Below are 16,207 nucleotides of genomic sequence, written 5' to 3'. Positions count from 1 at the left end.
CCCCAACCCTCCTATCTTCCCCGCCCCCTCCCACACCACCACTATCTTCCCCGCCTCCTCCCACACCACGTCACCACCTCTATCTTCCCCGTCGCCTCCCACACCACCTCTATCTTCCCCGCCTCCTCCCACACCACGTCACCACCTCTATCTTCCCCGTCGCCTCCCACACCACCTCTATCTTCCCTGCGCCCTCCCACACCAACCGCCCTATCTTCCCCGCCCCCTCCCACATCTAAGCCACCTCTCCTATCTTCCCCGCCCCTCCCACACCAACCCCAACCCTCCTTCCCACACACCCTCCACAACCACCTGTCTCAACAATACACCGTCCCTCATTACTTTGTAAAAAAAAAAAAAACGTAAAATCGTCTAATTTAATTTCTCAATTTAAAATGTTCATCTTCTTATTCCGAGATTAATCTTTGATAACCCTCTTCCCGTTTTCCACAGCGGAACAAATTTGATGAAAATAAAAAATCTCCACAGACGATCGTTTTAGATACGGAGAATTCACGCGCGAATTGTTCTTACCGTTTTCATTTTCACGTATATTAATCATTTAACAGAGAATTCAAAAATATATCAAATTACATCGTCACCCAAAACAACGCACATTTAAACATTTCCATTCGTGAACAGGCACATGAGAAACCGCCGAACCCAAAACGATCTCCACACCTGGTGTCGTCACGAGACGCCGTCATTGGCCCAAATTAATTACGGCGATCAATATTTCCATTCTTTTTCTTCTTCTTCTTCTATCTCCTGCAACAGCGAGCCCATACATTTGAAAATCTAATTTCCTAATTCTCCACAAAAATCCGTACGCGATTTATTGACCAAGTAGCACAAATGGAAAATGCTAGCTATTCTTTGGAACAAAAAAACACAAATGTTTCCATTTATTTGTCGTAAGAATTCCAAAGTACATTAAAAAAGTACCTTTTTAATTCCTCATTTTGGTTTGAGTTATTCATTCAATGTATGATAGCCATGGCGATATAGTGCTTAGCAGGAGTCTGCCATTGAAGAATTGAGGCGTAAATTTATTCCCTCGCCAAACGAGACGGTATGACGTACTGTACTTAGTATTATATTTTGGAAGAACGATTGCTTCCTTAATCTTTTAAGTTAATGGAAATAAGAAAAATGCGAAGAACGGGAAAACTATAAGTATAAACAACGATGAACCGGAAGCGGACCTGAGCGTGTTTCTGTTATGGCTGTGCACATCAACATGGCTCTGCGGGCTTCAGGTTCGCTCCTTCGGGTTCCGTGGGTGCCTGGATTGACGTGAGAACATGTACCCACTCCCTACCAGCACTACCCATCGGTCGTAACGTTACTATGATCGGTTTGAAATGATCCGTTTTGGTCAACCACATTCAGAGGGAGCTCTTGATTGGATTTGTGTAAACCGGATAACCCGACATTGTACCTGCTCTGTGTCCCCCACAGGACGACCTCGGTTCGCTGGTCGATGTACAACCCCACCTACCTGGAACCTGACCCGAAGCTTGAGCAACACGTCCTGCGAAAGAGGACTCCGTCTGCCGAGGAAAGTCCAGGGGATAAGAGCACGGAAGACCTGAAGGCGGCGAGTCCTTTCAAAGCCACGCGATCGAACCATTCGAGCTCTGGTCTTCACGATGCCGCCATCGAGTGTGTTTCTGACATTTAATTTTATCGTTGTTTTATGGGAGAGCACGTTTCGTGAACGTCACAGTGACGTATGATTAAAAATTGAAGAAAAAAAAAGTATATATTTTTTGGAGTGCAGATGATAAATGAGATTGGAAGGTGGAGTCGCCGCCAAATTGCTCAGATTGTGGCGGCCAATTATTGGCTCACCTGTATTTGGCCTCCTGATGGAGGAATCTAGGGAATATAAGTATGGAGATGCATTCCACATTTATTACCTCCACCACCAAAGGTGATATGGAGGTTATGTTTTCACCCCTTCTGTCCGTTTGTGAACAAAATATCTCAAAAGTTATGGACGGATTCGGACGAAATTTGGCAGAGTTGTGTATGTGACAAGGAGGAAATGATTAGATTTTGGTGAAGATCCGGATTCGGCTACTAGAATTTTCAAAGCGATTCTTCACCATTGGGAGATAAGGCCAAAAACGATACATAGCAGGATATCTCAAACAGTTGTGGACGGATTTGGACGAAACTTGGTGGACAGGTTGTGTTTCTGACATGGACAAATAGATTCGATTTTGGTGAAGATCTGAATATGGATTTGGATATGAGAATTATTTAATTTATTTAAGTGATTCTTCACCATTAATTGGGCTAAAACCAACATATATCAGGATATCTCAAAAATTTATGGACGGATTTAGACGAAACTTGGTGGACAGGTTGTGTGTGTGACAAGGATGAATCGATTCAATGTTGGTGACGATCCGGATCCGGCTAGTAGAATTTTTAAAGCGATTCTTCACCATTGGGAGATAGGGTCAAAAACGATACATAGCAGGGTATCTCAAAAAGGTGTGGACGGATGATTTTGAGTAAATGTGATTCTGTATTGCGATTTTCTGGTCTACTCTGGGATACAAAACATAAACTGTTCACCTGGCAGAGGTATGCTCTCTACTGAGTGCTGTTCTTGTTACTGTAATGTGTTTGCTCCTAGTCGTGAAAGAGGTGTGGTGTGTGCATTCTTTGCAGCAAATTTGTAAGCATGATTATGCACGGAGGAGGAAAACTCTTGGCGAGGACCATAATGCTCGAGGTAGAGTATAAAAGACTTTTTATGAGACCTCTTGAGGTAGGATGGCAGAGAAGGAGGGCAGGTTTCCTCCTGGGGTAGGGGAGTGTCCTCTTTAGGTAAAGGAGGCCCTCTTGCGTAGGGCACTTTTATACTGTATCTCAGTCTATCACTTGTTGAAAATGGTTATCCGACCTATCCTTAGAATCTTAAATAAACGAGTTTGGGATGCAAGGGAATTTTGGACTCGTATCTTGATCCGTGCGGCACCAGTTAATGAAGGTTGATGACTTGACGTGCCCAAGGTGGAGCCTCAAGCTGAACGTGCAATTTCTTTGGTACCTTTTCAGGCGCTGGAGAGATTGAAACGTGAGCAGGTGACTCTCTACCACAAGACGCCGCCGGGCGAGCGACAGGCAATCGAGTGCAATCCTTACGCCATCTTTCACAAAGCGTTGGAAAACTGCAAACCAATATTGGGCCTCAAGAAAATGATTAAGGGAGGAACCACATACCAGGTATGGTGGGCACGTACCTTAGAGGTGTGTTACTTTGTGCTAGACCCCCTGCCGTTGCTCGCATGCTATATGGTCGGCACACTTCTGATGTAACCGTAAAAGGCAGCATCGAGCGCGATAAACTTATGGGTGCTTCAAGGTAATGGAAGAGCTTTTACCTGCAAGTAGAGGTATTAGAAGACAGCATACTCGACCAGATGAACACAGCCAATGATCTTTGGGTAAGTGAAGTGACCTCCAGGTGCACTCCATATGTCACGGATACCTTAATTGTGATGGCAACTCTGCTTCTCTGTAGTTATGGTGAATTAAGGAATTCTTCCTCTTCCACCATGGGATGGCAGCCCATATGTTTGTCCATACTCTATCTTATAGTCCACATGCCGAGTGTGAAGCAAGGAAGCAAATCTTTGGGTTCGACTATCTTGAATTCGGAATGAAACCGCTGACTTCCCAGGATCAGAGCGAACACTACGACCACCACACCACCGAATCACGTTCCCACACGTTGGGTCAACCGATCAAGATTGAGTTACTGCGTCTGAGCCCAGAAATGGGGACGTTTTACACTTGGTGCAAAAATTAAGTTGGTATTGCAACACAGCAATGATGGGTCAAACGGCCTCTTAATGTTCTTGTTTAAGCTTACGCAGTATTGTGTGGACGTTCGTTAAGATTCCTTGTGGTGTCGTTCCACGGACACTGAAGATTGCTTCATGTTAATATATGTTCTGCGTCAGTGTTCCAAGTTTGATTCTTGACAGAGCGTTGACCTTCAAACATGCAGGTACAGTCTGCCCTTCTCCCCAACACCAAGGGGGGCACTCGATGTAAGACGCTCAATCACCCCAACGTGCCCTTATTTCATGGTTTTACATCAATTTGAATGGGATCAAGGGGTTTGGAAATGTATAAAGAAGAAACTCATTTGTCCTGCACAGCGAGCTTTGCGGGCTGTTCCCTCTTTGGCAGGGGATGTTGCAACGCATTACCTTCCCATTTGTTACCCGTCACATGAATGAAGTTTTTTATTTTATGAAAGAGAACTTGGCTCTAAGCATTGATCAAACAAAGGTGGGAACTGTAAGAATGGAGGTTAGTTCATTCAGCCATTTGAAACTTGGTGTAGAGAGGACCACTGTGGTTAGGCCCGATATCCGATGCCATGAAGTAGCGTGCGCGTCGGTTTTGGATACTGCTGGGGATATGCTCCGAATGAATAAATGGGAAGTGCTGTGAATGTAGCACAGATGCAACTAGAGCGTTCATAGAACACCTTACCCTGTGCACAGTTGAAGTATGTAATTAAATTGAAAGAAAAAAATATTTTAAAGGACGTATTAAAAAAAACAAAAAAACGGACGTTTAGCACCGTTGATGCAGTATCTTTTACACCACCTTATTTACCATGTTACATTAGTTATTCGTGCCTGTTTGTTTCCTTCATGAAGTCCTTAAAAACAATAAGTTTCATGTTTGGAATTGTTTTCAATATTTAGTTTGACTGCTCGACAAGCTCCTCTCTTGTGATCAGGACAGGTTCGCTTTACAATTCATGTTCAACATTGCCTCAAACAGGGAAGTGAAGTTTTTCCTCGATGATAAATGTTTGTGGGACGTGATGCAAGTGACGAGTCCCATGTCTACCATCCTAGATTTTAAATTTCCCATTTTTCCATCTTTTACATTCATATGACCTTTTCCGATGCCACTTTATAGCACCACGCTGTGTCTGTTTCAAGGTACCCGTGCTGCTGTCGGAGCAGCGGCGTCGCTACCTGGCAATGACCTGGCTCATAGCAAAAGCCCGTCTGGTGAAAGAGGGGAAAAGACAATTCATGGCTGAAAAGTTAGCCGACGAGATCAAGCAGGCGGCAGAGGGACAGGGAGAGGTCGTGCGCAAGAAAATGGATTTGCACCGGCAAGCCGAAGGAAACAGGGCGTTTGCTCACTTTCGCTGGGAATGACAGCGACGTCTTGCGCTTCAAGCATCGAGTTCGCCACCAGGTTCGCATGGACCTTTTTCGATCTCCCGTTTGGTTTTTTTGATCTGCAGTTGAACCATTGTGCACACTTTGCTCCGTTCATGTATTTTATCGCACTCTCTTCCCCTATTTGTTATTGTAAATCAAATGTAGTTCAAAGTTGTAAATTAAATATTGATTTAACAATAACAGCAGCTTTACGTGACGCTATTGTGTGCATGATCAGAGTATAGTTTGTTTCAACCTCAGCTGTCTTCATTCCCGTGTGGGATTGACAAAATTAACATTTCAAACCTGTCATTCATTCCACTGACAGAATCTATGAAGTGGTGCCGTAGGTCTCAAAGTTCCTGAATTTACATAAACTGGGCAATGGAATCCCCTCTTGTGGTGCACGTGGTGCACTGAACAAAGTGAGAAGCCCTGAAGGAGCTGAGCCTGAGGTGACCTAGATTGTTATTGCATCATGGACTTTAAAATTATTGTAATAAAAATAGAATGGTGGGATGGCCTGGGCCCTAGATGTACACATACTCGCCTCTATGCTGTTTTTCCTGGGTTTGAATCCCAACCCAAGTATAAACTGTCATCCCGGTGTTTCATGGGCAGGGCGAGTCCTCGTGTGTGTCGTCCCTCAGATGGACGTTAAACTGGGCATCCCATCTTCCCGCATTAGTTGGTGGACGATAAAGACCCCTTTGTGTGGAGTAGGCGAGCTATTGCTGGCACCCTGAACAAATTCTTGCCCTAACTATACTCCTGCATGACAATGGCCAACCACCTATTGCAACCCTTGCCAAGAAACTGCTTCGACAGTTCCAACACTTTGTAACAGAGAATGGTACATCATAGGTGTTCTGAGAGAAACCCTTACCTCGTTACCCTTCACAAGTATAAACATCATGCTTATCTCCCTTCATTCATTCATCCCCCCTAGCCTGGTGTTGGCTTAGCGGTTAGGGTGCTGGCTTGGGATCCTGGGTTCGAATCCCGGTCGATCGCTGAATTAACGTCAGGGGGGGTTGACTCAGCCTGTCATCCTTCCGAGGTCGGCAAATTGAGTACCAGCTTGCTGGGATGAATGATCCCGGTGTGTACCCCGATTTAGAATAGGTACACCGTATCCCTGCGCATCGTAAGAGCGTGACCAAGGGTTGGTGTCAGAAAGGGCATCCGGCCATAAAAACATTGCCTCAAACAGGGAACCATGATTGTCATGGGGCCCGCAAGGCTAACCCCCGCTTTAGCGGGGAAAATGGCCTTAAAACGATCATTCTTCTTCTATATTCATCGATCTTGTATACAAAAAAACAAACAAAAAAAAAAATCCCCCCTCATTTAGAATCATCTTCCCACATCCATCTTTAGCTTTTCCTTCCAGGCCTTACAAGTCTGCTGCCCGACACCTCTTGCTCTCCCTTTTATACCTGAGCTTCACTGTACCCAGACAGTGAAATGGCTCACCTGTAATTCGTGCTTGTCCAGCCCCGTCACCTTAAATACCTTTAATGCTATTCCAACAAACGCGGTTGCCCTTTCTCTCCATCGATACCTCGTTTGTAACGCATCGTTCTCCCGGTCTGTTTTTGCGTCGTCCCTGCCATTTTTGAGGTGGACGCAAAGTTCATTGCCCGTTGGTGAACCATACTGCGATGCAGACGATCGTGATGCTCTCCCTTAAATTTTTTGACGCGTCTGAGGATCATGGGGGACCTTGAATTACGAAGCCACCAGTCAACTACGATGGAGCCGAGAGCATACCGCATTTGAAACGTGCTCCGATGAGAGCAGACAGGCCGACCCATCACTGTGGGTCGAGCCAGAAATAAGCAGACCAAGGTTGGCTTGTTGGAGTACAATGTATTTTCAGGGTTTAGCACATTCACAATGGGCCATGCTATGAGCGATGGCCGCAGGGCAGGAAATAGGTGCAAAAATACTGCTATTTGTATGTACAAATAACTAGTTTTACTGACGATTAATCAGCCTATGATTTCGAACGTACACCTTGCGATGGCAATAATAAATACAACCGTGCAGTACATCGGGGACTATGCGGGTGGAGGGGTAGAATTGAGTATCAGTAGCTTGCAGCGATGGCGGAAACTTGAAGAAGAAAATTAGAAAACACCGCAGGCGGGGATGGGACGGAATCAAGGACGAAGGATGCATGGCTGATCCCGACAAAGCACTCGCTGAGATCGGGAGGAATCGGTCGGCGAAAGACTTCGCCTCGAGTGAATTGCAATGACGAGAGATCTCCGCAACACCAGCATGCTTCGAGTGTAGTCACCTGCTATGTACGTGTGCGCTTCAACATCCATTATCTGTCTGCATCATATATTTATATAATATTACATATATATATATATATTTATATATACACAAGATGTACCTCAGTCACATGGGCAACAGTGTATGGCGACTATATCAATAGCAATGCTACCGGCGCGTGCCACACAACTAGCGTTGAACTTTTATTTATTTTACAGAAGCGGGGCCTCGGGGTGGGAATGAGGAACGAGGTTTCTGTCCGTGGAAAGTAATGTTATCGGGTTAAAAATAAAATAAAGGAGGCGGTAGTTTGGGTGGCGCGACGGCACGTGCCGATCACGACCGCCTTCTTCGTCGCATCTCCGTCAGAAGTCCTTGGCGTCGGTGTGTTCGAAGAGCTGCATTCGCTCTTGTACGGTCAAACCTTCCTTCAGGCTCTGCAAAGAACATGGCGGCGGCACTCAACTCGAGGCGTGGAAGATGCATCGGCCGTCCTCCTCAAGTGCCTGGGCGCCTAATATTCCGTTAACCGGAATTACAAGTTGGGCCTCGACCTCAAAGAGCCGATTGTTCACTCCGACTCTGTTCAAGAGAAGCAACGTTGAGGGTGCACACGGCATGCTTTACCACAAAGACTCGTTAAGTTAAGGCGTTTCAGTTTCACGTCGGATCTCGCCACAAGCCACCGGTGCCATGCCAGCCACACACGTAGACACCAAGGAGAGTTAATGCACAGGTGTACAAACCAGGACAAGCCCCCACCCCGCATGCTTTTCGGAAAAGACGGGTCGACGCCGAGCGACGTGTGGGCCCGGCCAAACTGACCGCACGCTGGGAAGCCGCTGCATCAAACTGCCAAGTTGTCGGTTACGGTGCATTCGTACACGATATGCACCAATCGTAACGTTTCACAAACCAAATCGTATTACCCTTTGGCCAGCCAAATAAAGACCCAAATTCAGTGCACTGACCATGAAGGGGTTTTGAATCGAGTCAGCGTGCGGCAGGTTGAACCGAGTTCACGGCAGGAATCGCTCGGAAGTGCTGACAGCACGACCTCACGACCGTGCTTTTACACTTTCTACATGCAGGCCTCGCTCCAGGCACTGCCAACCCCATCCCTTCCACCCAGAGAACAAATGGTGCACCAAGCGCAATTACATCATAGCAGAACACCACAGCATGGTACCTACGGTAAGGGGCTGTCAGGACTAGCTCGCAAAGTCCGCTGGGTGGTCTATTACAGACTAGGGACGGGGAGGGGGTAAAGCAAGTAAAAAGGAGTTTTCTGTAAGAGGGGAAAAACAAAACAACAACAAAAAAAAACCAGGAACAAGGCAAAAAAATAAACCATTGCTAAAAAATGTAGGGCACTTGACTGGGAAGATAAGGTTCAAGAAGACCCTCTTGTTCAAAACTCATATTTTTACTTCTCATTGCAAATTCCCCCTCCCTGTGCGACCTCTCCGAATGAGACATCGTAATACTGAACAAGTAGCAAATCTCTACAAAACTTCTATGGTGCAACAAAGGAAGGTGACACCGACTAGCAGGTTTACCTTCGATCGAAATGCACGGTCCGAACGCTTTGTACAAGCCATCTTGAGGATGTCGGGGTTGCTCTTCGATTTCATGATGTCTGCATGGGTGGGTGGGGTATGGGAGGTGGTGAGGATGAGTGAATGACTTAACGTGTTTATGATTACAGTTCACTGTAAAAGACAGATGTTAAATGAAGAAGTGAGCATGCTCTCCTTGGAAGCTGTTGGTGGGGTAGGTTTTTCTTAGCAATTTAGGGCCTCAAATAGTTCATTTAAACACACACACTTACTTTTACCGCCAAGATTCCTCGACACATTTTACGATGTTAAAGAAGCACTGCCATGCCAGGATTAAATTAGGGCCATGTCAAGACGCACGGCCGTGCCAGGGCCATAGCATTCGGGTGGATGGATTGTTTTGGAAGGCAGGCTCAAACTCTATCCTGCCCCTCCATACCATAACCAGGCCGCAAGATGGCGCTTTGTGCCGCGCCACCTAGTGATTCAGTCAACTGTTGAACCTGATCCATCAGGCGTCCAACATCCCTCTCGGCCTTGGCACGCACGATGCTGAGCTCTGTGTACACATCCTTGTATTTGTCTGTCGCATACTTCTTGTCCTGCACAGACCATAATGAGATGGGGTTGGGTAGGGAAGTGGGGATACTTCCTCGCAACTGCGACACTTCCCCCAAACCCCCCCCCCCCCTCCATCACTCTATAATCACGCTACAATTAATTAGAATGGGAGTGTCTATAAAGTACATACTATTAAAATGCGAGTACTGCATGTCTATAAAGAATGTGAGTGCATCGATAAAGTATGCAACGTGACTACGTCTATAAAATACATACGATTGCAATGTGAATCGATATTCTATACAATAACACTGAATCACACAAACCCACACAAAACAAATCTTGGCAAGAGGTCTGCAATGTCTGAGTGCTCTTTCTAGTTCTCCCGACGCTTTTTGAAAAAAAAATTAAAAATGGAGGGGTTGGGGAGGGATATTGTAATCGGTTCCGCCTGTGTCTGTCTCGCTATCTCCTCTTAAACGATTTGGCAGAAAATCACCATACTTGGTAATTACGATCACCACATGGCATGAAGGTGCAAGAGTAGTACAATCTTTGGCCCCTCCCCCTGGGGCGAGGTTAAAAAAAACGAGAAATGTAATTACGGGCACATTTAAAAACATTTTAAAATGAAATTTGTATTTGCAATTAACATTGGGGGACACACATAAAATATGGAATGATTTTTGGGATTCGACTGGTTCATGTCCCAAGGGGTGGGGACTTTGGGTCACAGGGGTCAAAACGGTAAATAATTTTTAACTCAAAATTGGGGCATTCCTGCTGGAACTTTTTACCATCTTACAACTTTTGCTTTAGGTGGGAAGCGTGAGGATTTTTTTGATGGCGCACCATCAACTTCACTGTAGTTTTGTTTCGTTTTTCATCTGAGCATTATAGGTTCAAAGCCTGTGTAATCCCAGGTTCAATTCTAGTATCCTACATTATATTTGTCCAGTGTTTCTAAGTGTCCTTGTAATTTCAAGTTAATTAATGTCTCCTAATGTATTTGTCCAACATGTGATACATGTACAAACTCCTCCATCAATTACAAAAACAAACAAGAGAGAGCAATCAGAGATCGCAGACCCTCGCCAGGATGTGTTTTTAGTGGTTTTAAAGGCTTTTGTGTTAAGACAAATATGGCGGCCGAACCACGTGACCGATGACGTCATCATTACTTTTTTCTCCACCTATTTATCCCTAGATGAAGCTCAACAAATTCCATCTTGATCGGATGAAGTTTTATACGCGTCGAATTACGACGTCAAAATGGAGGCACCTATGGCATCATCATAAACATATGTTATTCCCCATGGAGAGTTCTTTACAATGAGCCATGTCTCAATTTTTTCTATGCAGCGCTTTCGGAGATATAGAGGTGCAAAGTTTTTCGGTTTTTCCAAGATGACGCCCATACCACGTGACCTGCGACGTCATAGTTATTAAAAATTATACAGGAGGAGACGCACCATGTGTGACCTGTAGGCAAGTATAAGTGAGCGGACAGACAAACACACAAACGGGAGTGATCAACATACTTGCAAAAAAAAAAAATCGTTTTTTTTTGGCCAAGTAACAAACGGACTCAAATGCAATACCCTCTCCTCTGGCAAGGTTAACAAATGCGAGGCCTCAATGTCATACCCTAAGCGCTGTCTGCAATTCCTCCTTCAGAGAGTTCATTTCCTGCTTCAGGTACTGCATCTCAGACTCCTTTACTCGGACGAGTACCTGAAGCAAAGGAAGGTATAGTATAGTATGAAATCAATGTTTTCCCCCCACCAACAATTATAATTTAGGAATTTTAAAGGTCAAGTACAGTATGAAGGGGTTTCATCGTGAAATAGCATTAGATTGTTGGGAGCGTTGTCACAAAAGTCAAATTTTTGTTCACCAAGGCAGACCCTCACACCAAGGTCCTTCATAATACCTCTCGCTCATACACGCCATGAGCATCCCTCTCCACATTCCTGGTTGAGCCCATTCCGCGCAACCGCTCTAGTTCAACGGCCATGCGGGTGTTGAGTTCCTGTAGCACAATACGGGCTTGATTGGAGGGCAAGGAAGGAGCATGATTGGCTGTCACTTTTGCTTGCATACCTGTACTATGGCAATAACCCATCCAAAGTAAAGTAGAGCCATAGTTTTGATGAGCAAGGATGGCATCTCACCCTTTCCCATTAAAAATAACAGACTAAAAGGAAACTGCCTGTGAGGAGTTCGAATCATCAAAAACTCAAAACAAGTGACGATAAAGGAAGTGTCAGAGAAAAGCACCTGGTTCTGGCCATTGAGTTCTTGATTCTCACGCTGGCATTGGCACAGAGCCTTTCGCTCTGCCTCCAGCGCTTGGCTCAGGTGTGCATTCTCCAGGCACTTCTGGGAATATTGCTCCGATAGAACCTCGATCTCCCGTTGCACCGACGCCAACTCCTGCCTACGCATGCAGGAACACCACGGAACCAGAGCCATCAGCAGTTCAGCGCCGCATCAAATGTGAACTCAAAATAAATAAAGTGAAGAGACGGCGAAAAAAAACAAAACCTTACTCGTGATGTCGATGCAATTCCTCCCAATTCTGGCCACCCCCACGACCCTGCGCTTTCCTTGCCTTGTCCACCTCTCGTTCCATCTCCTCCCGATGCGCGTTTTTCATCGCTTCGATAGCTGGAACGTGCAAGACGCTTAATGAGAGATGGGAGCAAACAAAATGGCTACAAGGTACAAGAATCACCACAGGACATCGCTTTCTTCGTCTTGCCGGTGAAATGAACACGCACCAGCAATCGTGGCCGCGGTCTCCTCTGCGAGCAAGCGGTCCTTCTCTTGTCGCAGCTTCTCCAGTTCATGTTGATGCGTCCGTTGGAGATCCTCAACAACCCGCTGGTGCGATTCCTCCATTGCAGTAAAGCCACGCTCACACGTCGCCTGCAAACCAGTGGCATGGCAATGGCTTGGAGTTGTGCAGACAAATGTCACGTGCTTAGAGTTGCTCCGGTATTATGTGTGAAGCTCATGCAGCAACAAACTAAGGGATCTCAACTTGCATGAAGCTCAATTGATACCATGGGCCATGAAGACAGCAAGTGCATGGATGATACCATAGCCATTGGAAAGGGAAATATAACAGGTTGCAAAATAAGGCACAAGGCGGCAAAATAATAAAATAAAATAAAAAGATACTTGATGCAATACTCAAACATGCAGACACCAATGTCAGGAGAAACACAAGCAGAGGTGCTTCAAGGAAGAACCCTGCTGGCTATGAAATAGCATCATGGTCTTGCCTTTTAACCAAATATCCGACATAACATCGCCCAACACTAGTGTGTAACGCGGGTATAATGGATGCGGACAGTGCAGGTAGCAAAAAAAGAACATCTGTAGCACAAAACAGGATTCACAAACTAGGATAAAAGTACTTTTACGCAAAACCTGTAACAGAAATAAATTAACAACAACATGACCAACACCACAAAGGCGATGAACTGTCACATTTAGTTCAGCCGTGTTGAGCGCATGCCAGGAAGGGATACGAGCAGAAGGAAATGGGAGGGAAGGATGAGGGGGACACTGCAGCTGGATGGATGGACATGGTACAACCATGGTCACCTTCACAGCAGTAACCTTCCGAAGCAAGAACCCGCATGAAGTGATCTCGCCTTCGTCAGCTAGCTGGGTTTCAATGGAGTGCAGATGTCGCTTCAGAGATCCAAATGCATCCCCCATGTCTCCAGAGATCTCAAATTCAACTTGACCGCCTTGATCTTGTGTTGAGAGCAATGCCTCAACTTCCTCAAGCCGTGCCTGGAGGGACTCGACCTTCTGCTCATATAGTTCCGTGAGGTCACACAATTGCTGCTTGAAACGAGATGTCGCAGCAGTTTCGCCATTATTAATCTCCGGGGTTAACTGTGGTAAGAGAGGTTCATTTGATGAAGACGAGGATTCCGTCGAGATGCTGGAAGGTGGAATGTCAACTACCACATTTGCGGCTCTGTCTGGTTCCTCATCTTTAAGCCAGGCTGCTGCATTGAGGCTTCTCCAAGGGAAGAAGTCACCTGGAGAACTTGGTTCAACACCTGCTTGTCCAAAGGCTCCCATCCCAGTGCCCTCATCTGAGGACTCTGTGTGGCTGTCTTTTGCATCCAGAACTTCAAGAGTTTCCTCCATTTGAAGGACAACTTCAAGGTCTTTAAGCCTTGCCATCACTACCGCTTTACCGACACTACTGCAAATCGGGTCCAAAGCATTGCCCAATGCTCTTGTCGCAGCTTTTGCCATTTTGAGCCGCCTTTCCAGCAGAGTCAGAGTCTCATGAACACTTTGCTCTACATCCAACAGTTCCAATGCCAAACGACCATGCAATAGCATGGCCGGAGTTAAGGCTGCCCCATCTCGGACTTTTGAAGAAGTAATTTCATGTAATACTGCCCAAGGGCTTCTGCTTTCATCATGTGGTGCTGCACGTTGATCTGGAGACACGCAAGCGAGCCGCGATATCTGTTGCTGGAGTTCATTGATGCTCGGCAGCACAGATGTTTGAGCGTAGTTTTTCAGACATGCAGCCCGTGCTAGTACCACTGCCTCAGCAACAAGTTCCTCTGAAAGGCGTCGTAACGTAGCCTCTTCTGGCCTGCTTACATTGCACTCCTTGGATGCTGAACTTTTGTGGTCTCTATCATAGGGCTCAAAAGTCGTTCCACCATCGCCACTGCTTGGTCCACAACTTAGGCCCTCACTAGCAATTCCTGCTTTCCAGCCCGATGCCACAGTGGATAGGTTCATTTGTTTCGCTGCAGCCAGATCATGGTTCAAATTCACTTTGCCTGACCATTCTCTGCATTCAACTAGATGTTTTCCGGAAGCTGCTTGCATAACTTCCATGAGTCGTGCTAAAGTAGTTTCAACTTGTGTTGCATCTCCTCCGGCATCTCCGGCTGCATCAGTGATCGATTTGAAACAAAGACTTTCCAGATGCATCTTGGCCTGCTCCAACCCTTCCAACACAGTGGCCAAAGCCTGCTCCAGCTCGCCTAACTGCTGTCCTGTTCTTTGCACCAAAATAGCCTGCTGTCCTTTCTCAATTTCTGCCTCACTTCTGTCCTCAATTTTAGCAATGCTTGTGCTAACTTCATCGGAAAGCATAGTTGCCGGAGGCACTTCCATCAATTTTTGCACCCCACAACTCTGCCATTCTCCTCCATATTGACTCTGCTCCATTTCCATGCGAAGGGCAGTGGCCTCTTGGCCAAGCCTGGTTAGGGCTGATTCGAGAGAACGGCTGCGAGCCTGCTCAGCCCTCAACTCCGTCGCGAGACGCTGAACTTCATCCCGAAGCTTGGCTAGTGACTCCATGCTGTTCTCTTCCAGCATCTCTCCATGACAAGACTTTCCAAACTGCACATCCTTACCTTCTCTACCGATATTTATGCCACTGTAGTTTCTACCTTTTTCATAGTCCTCTTCTTTTTGAATCACTGCTTTCTCTTTCTTCTCATCCTTTTGTGAGGTTGTCTCTGGTATCTTGGCTTGCGTGATATTCACAGAGACTTTGCCACCACCCTGAAATTGAGCCTCTGTACTCATACTATGACCCCAAGGACGTACCTCAGCCTTTCGAGCCCCCTCGTGTCCGCGACATTCAACCACACTTCGACTTTTTGTTCCTTCCCACTCTGAAAGTCTCTGTCGAACCTCACTGTTTGCTGTTGCACCACGAATGCTTCCTAGCTCTCCACCACTGATTAAGTCCCTGAAACCACTTTCAGACTTAGTCTTCCCTTCATTGTTGTCCCTTCCCCCAGCCTTAAGAAGAGCCAGCTCGGCCTCCTGTTGGGCTATGATCTCCCGTGCATTGGTGTAAGCCTGGCGCAGGGTCCGTGCTTGCATTCCAACTAACTCCAGCCGTTCACGCTGCCGTTCCAACTCGGCCTGGAGCTCATGGTTCACCCTGCGAAGCTGCCCGCGCACACCTGACACCGTACGAGGCCCAGCGCCCTTGCTATGTGCCACAGCTCCCCTCACACCACCTCCCGCTCGACCTCTTCCTTCATCCTGCTCATCTTCTATCTTTTCTCAGAAGAATGGAGGGGAATGATGAGTTAATCAAAAAAGAAACCTCATAATTGCAAATCACACACAAGACTTATTGCTTCATTTTGCATTCAACCTCAGTTGCATTTTATCAAACATAGGGGCAATACCCCTGGCGCTCGCTAACCTGGTAGAATAAACGGTATCCGACACCGACTAAAGGTATTTTAAACCAATTTCAATGGTTGCTATAAGACAGCGCAGCATGTAGAATCATACTAACATAATCATAAGACTTTAAACAAACAAACCAAAAAATACCTATTTTGGGGGACAACTCCCCCCCCCCCCCCCCCCCACTCCCCCGTGTATACCTCCTCAGATCCCAATTTTTCTAATGACGAACAAACATTGGTACATCACGGGTGATGAAGGTTGTGGTCAAGTTTAATTGGAATTGCTTGTGTAGCTTCTGAGAAGAAAGCAAATACCTATTTTGGGGGGCAACCCCCCCCCCCCCCGTGGACCCCCACAGGGCCCGATTTT

General features: G+C 46.2%; 2 protein-coding genes across 6 annotated transcripts in view; one reads left to right on the top strand and one right to left on the bottom strand.

Annotated features, from left to right (window-relative positions):
• Positions 1-1,184: 1,184 nt before the first annotated feature.
• MRPS7 (mitochondrial ribosomal protein S7) lies at positions 1,185-15,551 on the top strand. 3 transcript variants are annotated; one of them, XM_068117753.2, is made up of 6 exons: positions 1,185-1,296; positions 1,462-1,665; positions 2,686-2,749; positions 3,076-3,243; positions 4,986-5,250; positions 15,433-15,551. In XM_068117753.2, the coding sequence occupies exons 1-5, from the start codon at positions 1,223-1,225 to the stop codon at positions 5,208-5,210; spliced, it is 735 nt and encodes a 244-aa protein (XP_067973854.2). In that variant the 5' UTR covers positions 1,185-1,222; the 3' UTR covers positions 5,211-5,250; positions 15,433-15,551. The 3 variants fall into 3 exon arrangements, with proteins under 3 accessions (XP_067973854.2, XP_067973853.2, XP_078633758.1); XM_068117752.2 differs by lacking the exon at positions 15,433-15,551 and adding an exon at positions 5,545-5,761; XM_078777632.1 differs by lacking the exon at positions 15,433-15,551 and having other exon boundaries at positions 1,208-1,259; positions 4,986-5,761.
• Positions 7,695-16,207, bottom strand: part of LOC137427922 (myosin phosphatase Rho-interacting protein) — a 136,005-nt gene continuing 127,492 nt past the window's right edge. Inside the window, exons 17-25 of one of the 3 annotated variants that reach the window (XM_068117749.2) lie at positions 12,406-12,553; positions 12,175-12,292; positions 11,903-12,062; positions 11,556-11,654; positions 11,270-11,356; positions 9,501-9,663; positions 9,062-9,141; positions 8,696-8,749; positions 7,695-7,939 (exon numbers count right to left, since the gene is read on the bottom strand). In XM_068117749.2, coding sequence (XP_067973850.2) covers positions 8,714-8,749; positions 9,062-9,141; positions 9,501-9,663; positions 11,270-11,356; positions 11,556-11,654; positions 11,903-12,062; positions 12,175-12,292; positions 12,406-12,553 — 891 coding nt within the window. In that variant the 3' untranslated portion in view covers positions 7,695-7,939; positions 8,696-8,713. The other 2 variants (XM_068117750.2, XM_068117747.2) reach the window with 2 other exon arrangements.

This window comes from Myxine glutinosa, chromosome 5 (genome assembly GCF_964187855.1).
Source record: "Myxine glutinosa chromosome 5, kmMyxGlut1.1, whole genome shotgun sequence".
In the NCBI taxonomy this organism is placed as follows: domain Eukaryota; kingdom Metazoa; phylum Chordata; class Myxini; order Myxiniformes; family Myxinidae; genus Myxine; species Myxine glutinosa.
The sequence above is the reverse complement of the archived record's forward strand: the minus strand, read 5'-3'. Positions and strand labels throughout refer to the sequence as shown.

Coding starts and splice junctions, on each gene's coding strand:
- MRPS7 (XM_068117753.2), top strand. CDS start 1,223: ATGGCTGTGCACATCAACATGGCTCTGCGGGCTTCAGGTTCGCTCCTT. Junction 1,297..1,461: donor CCGTGGGTGCCTGGATTGAC/GTGAGAACATGT, acceptor TGTCCCCCACAG/GACGACCTCGGTTCGCTGGT. Junction 3,244..4,985: donor AGGGAGGAACCACATACCAG/GTATGGTGGGCA, acceptor GTCTGTTTCAAG/GTACCCGTGCTGCTGTCGGA.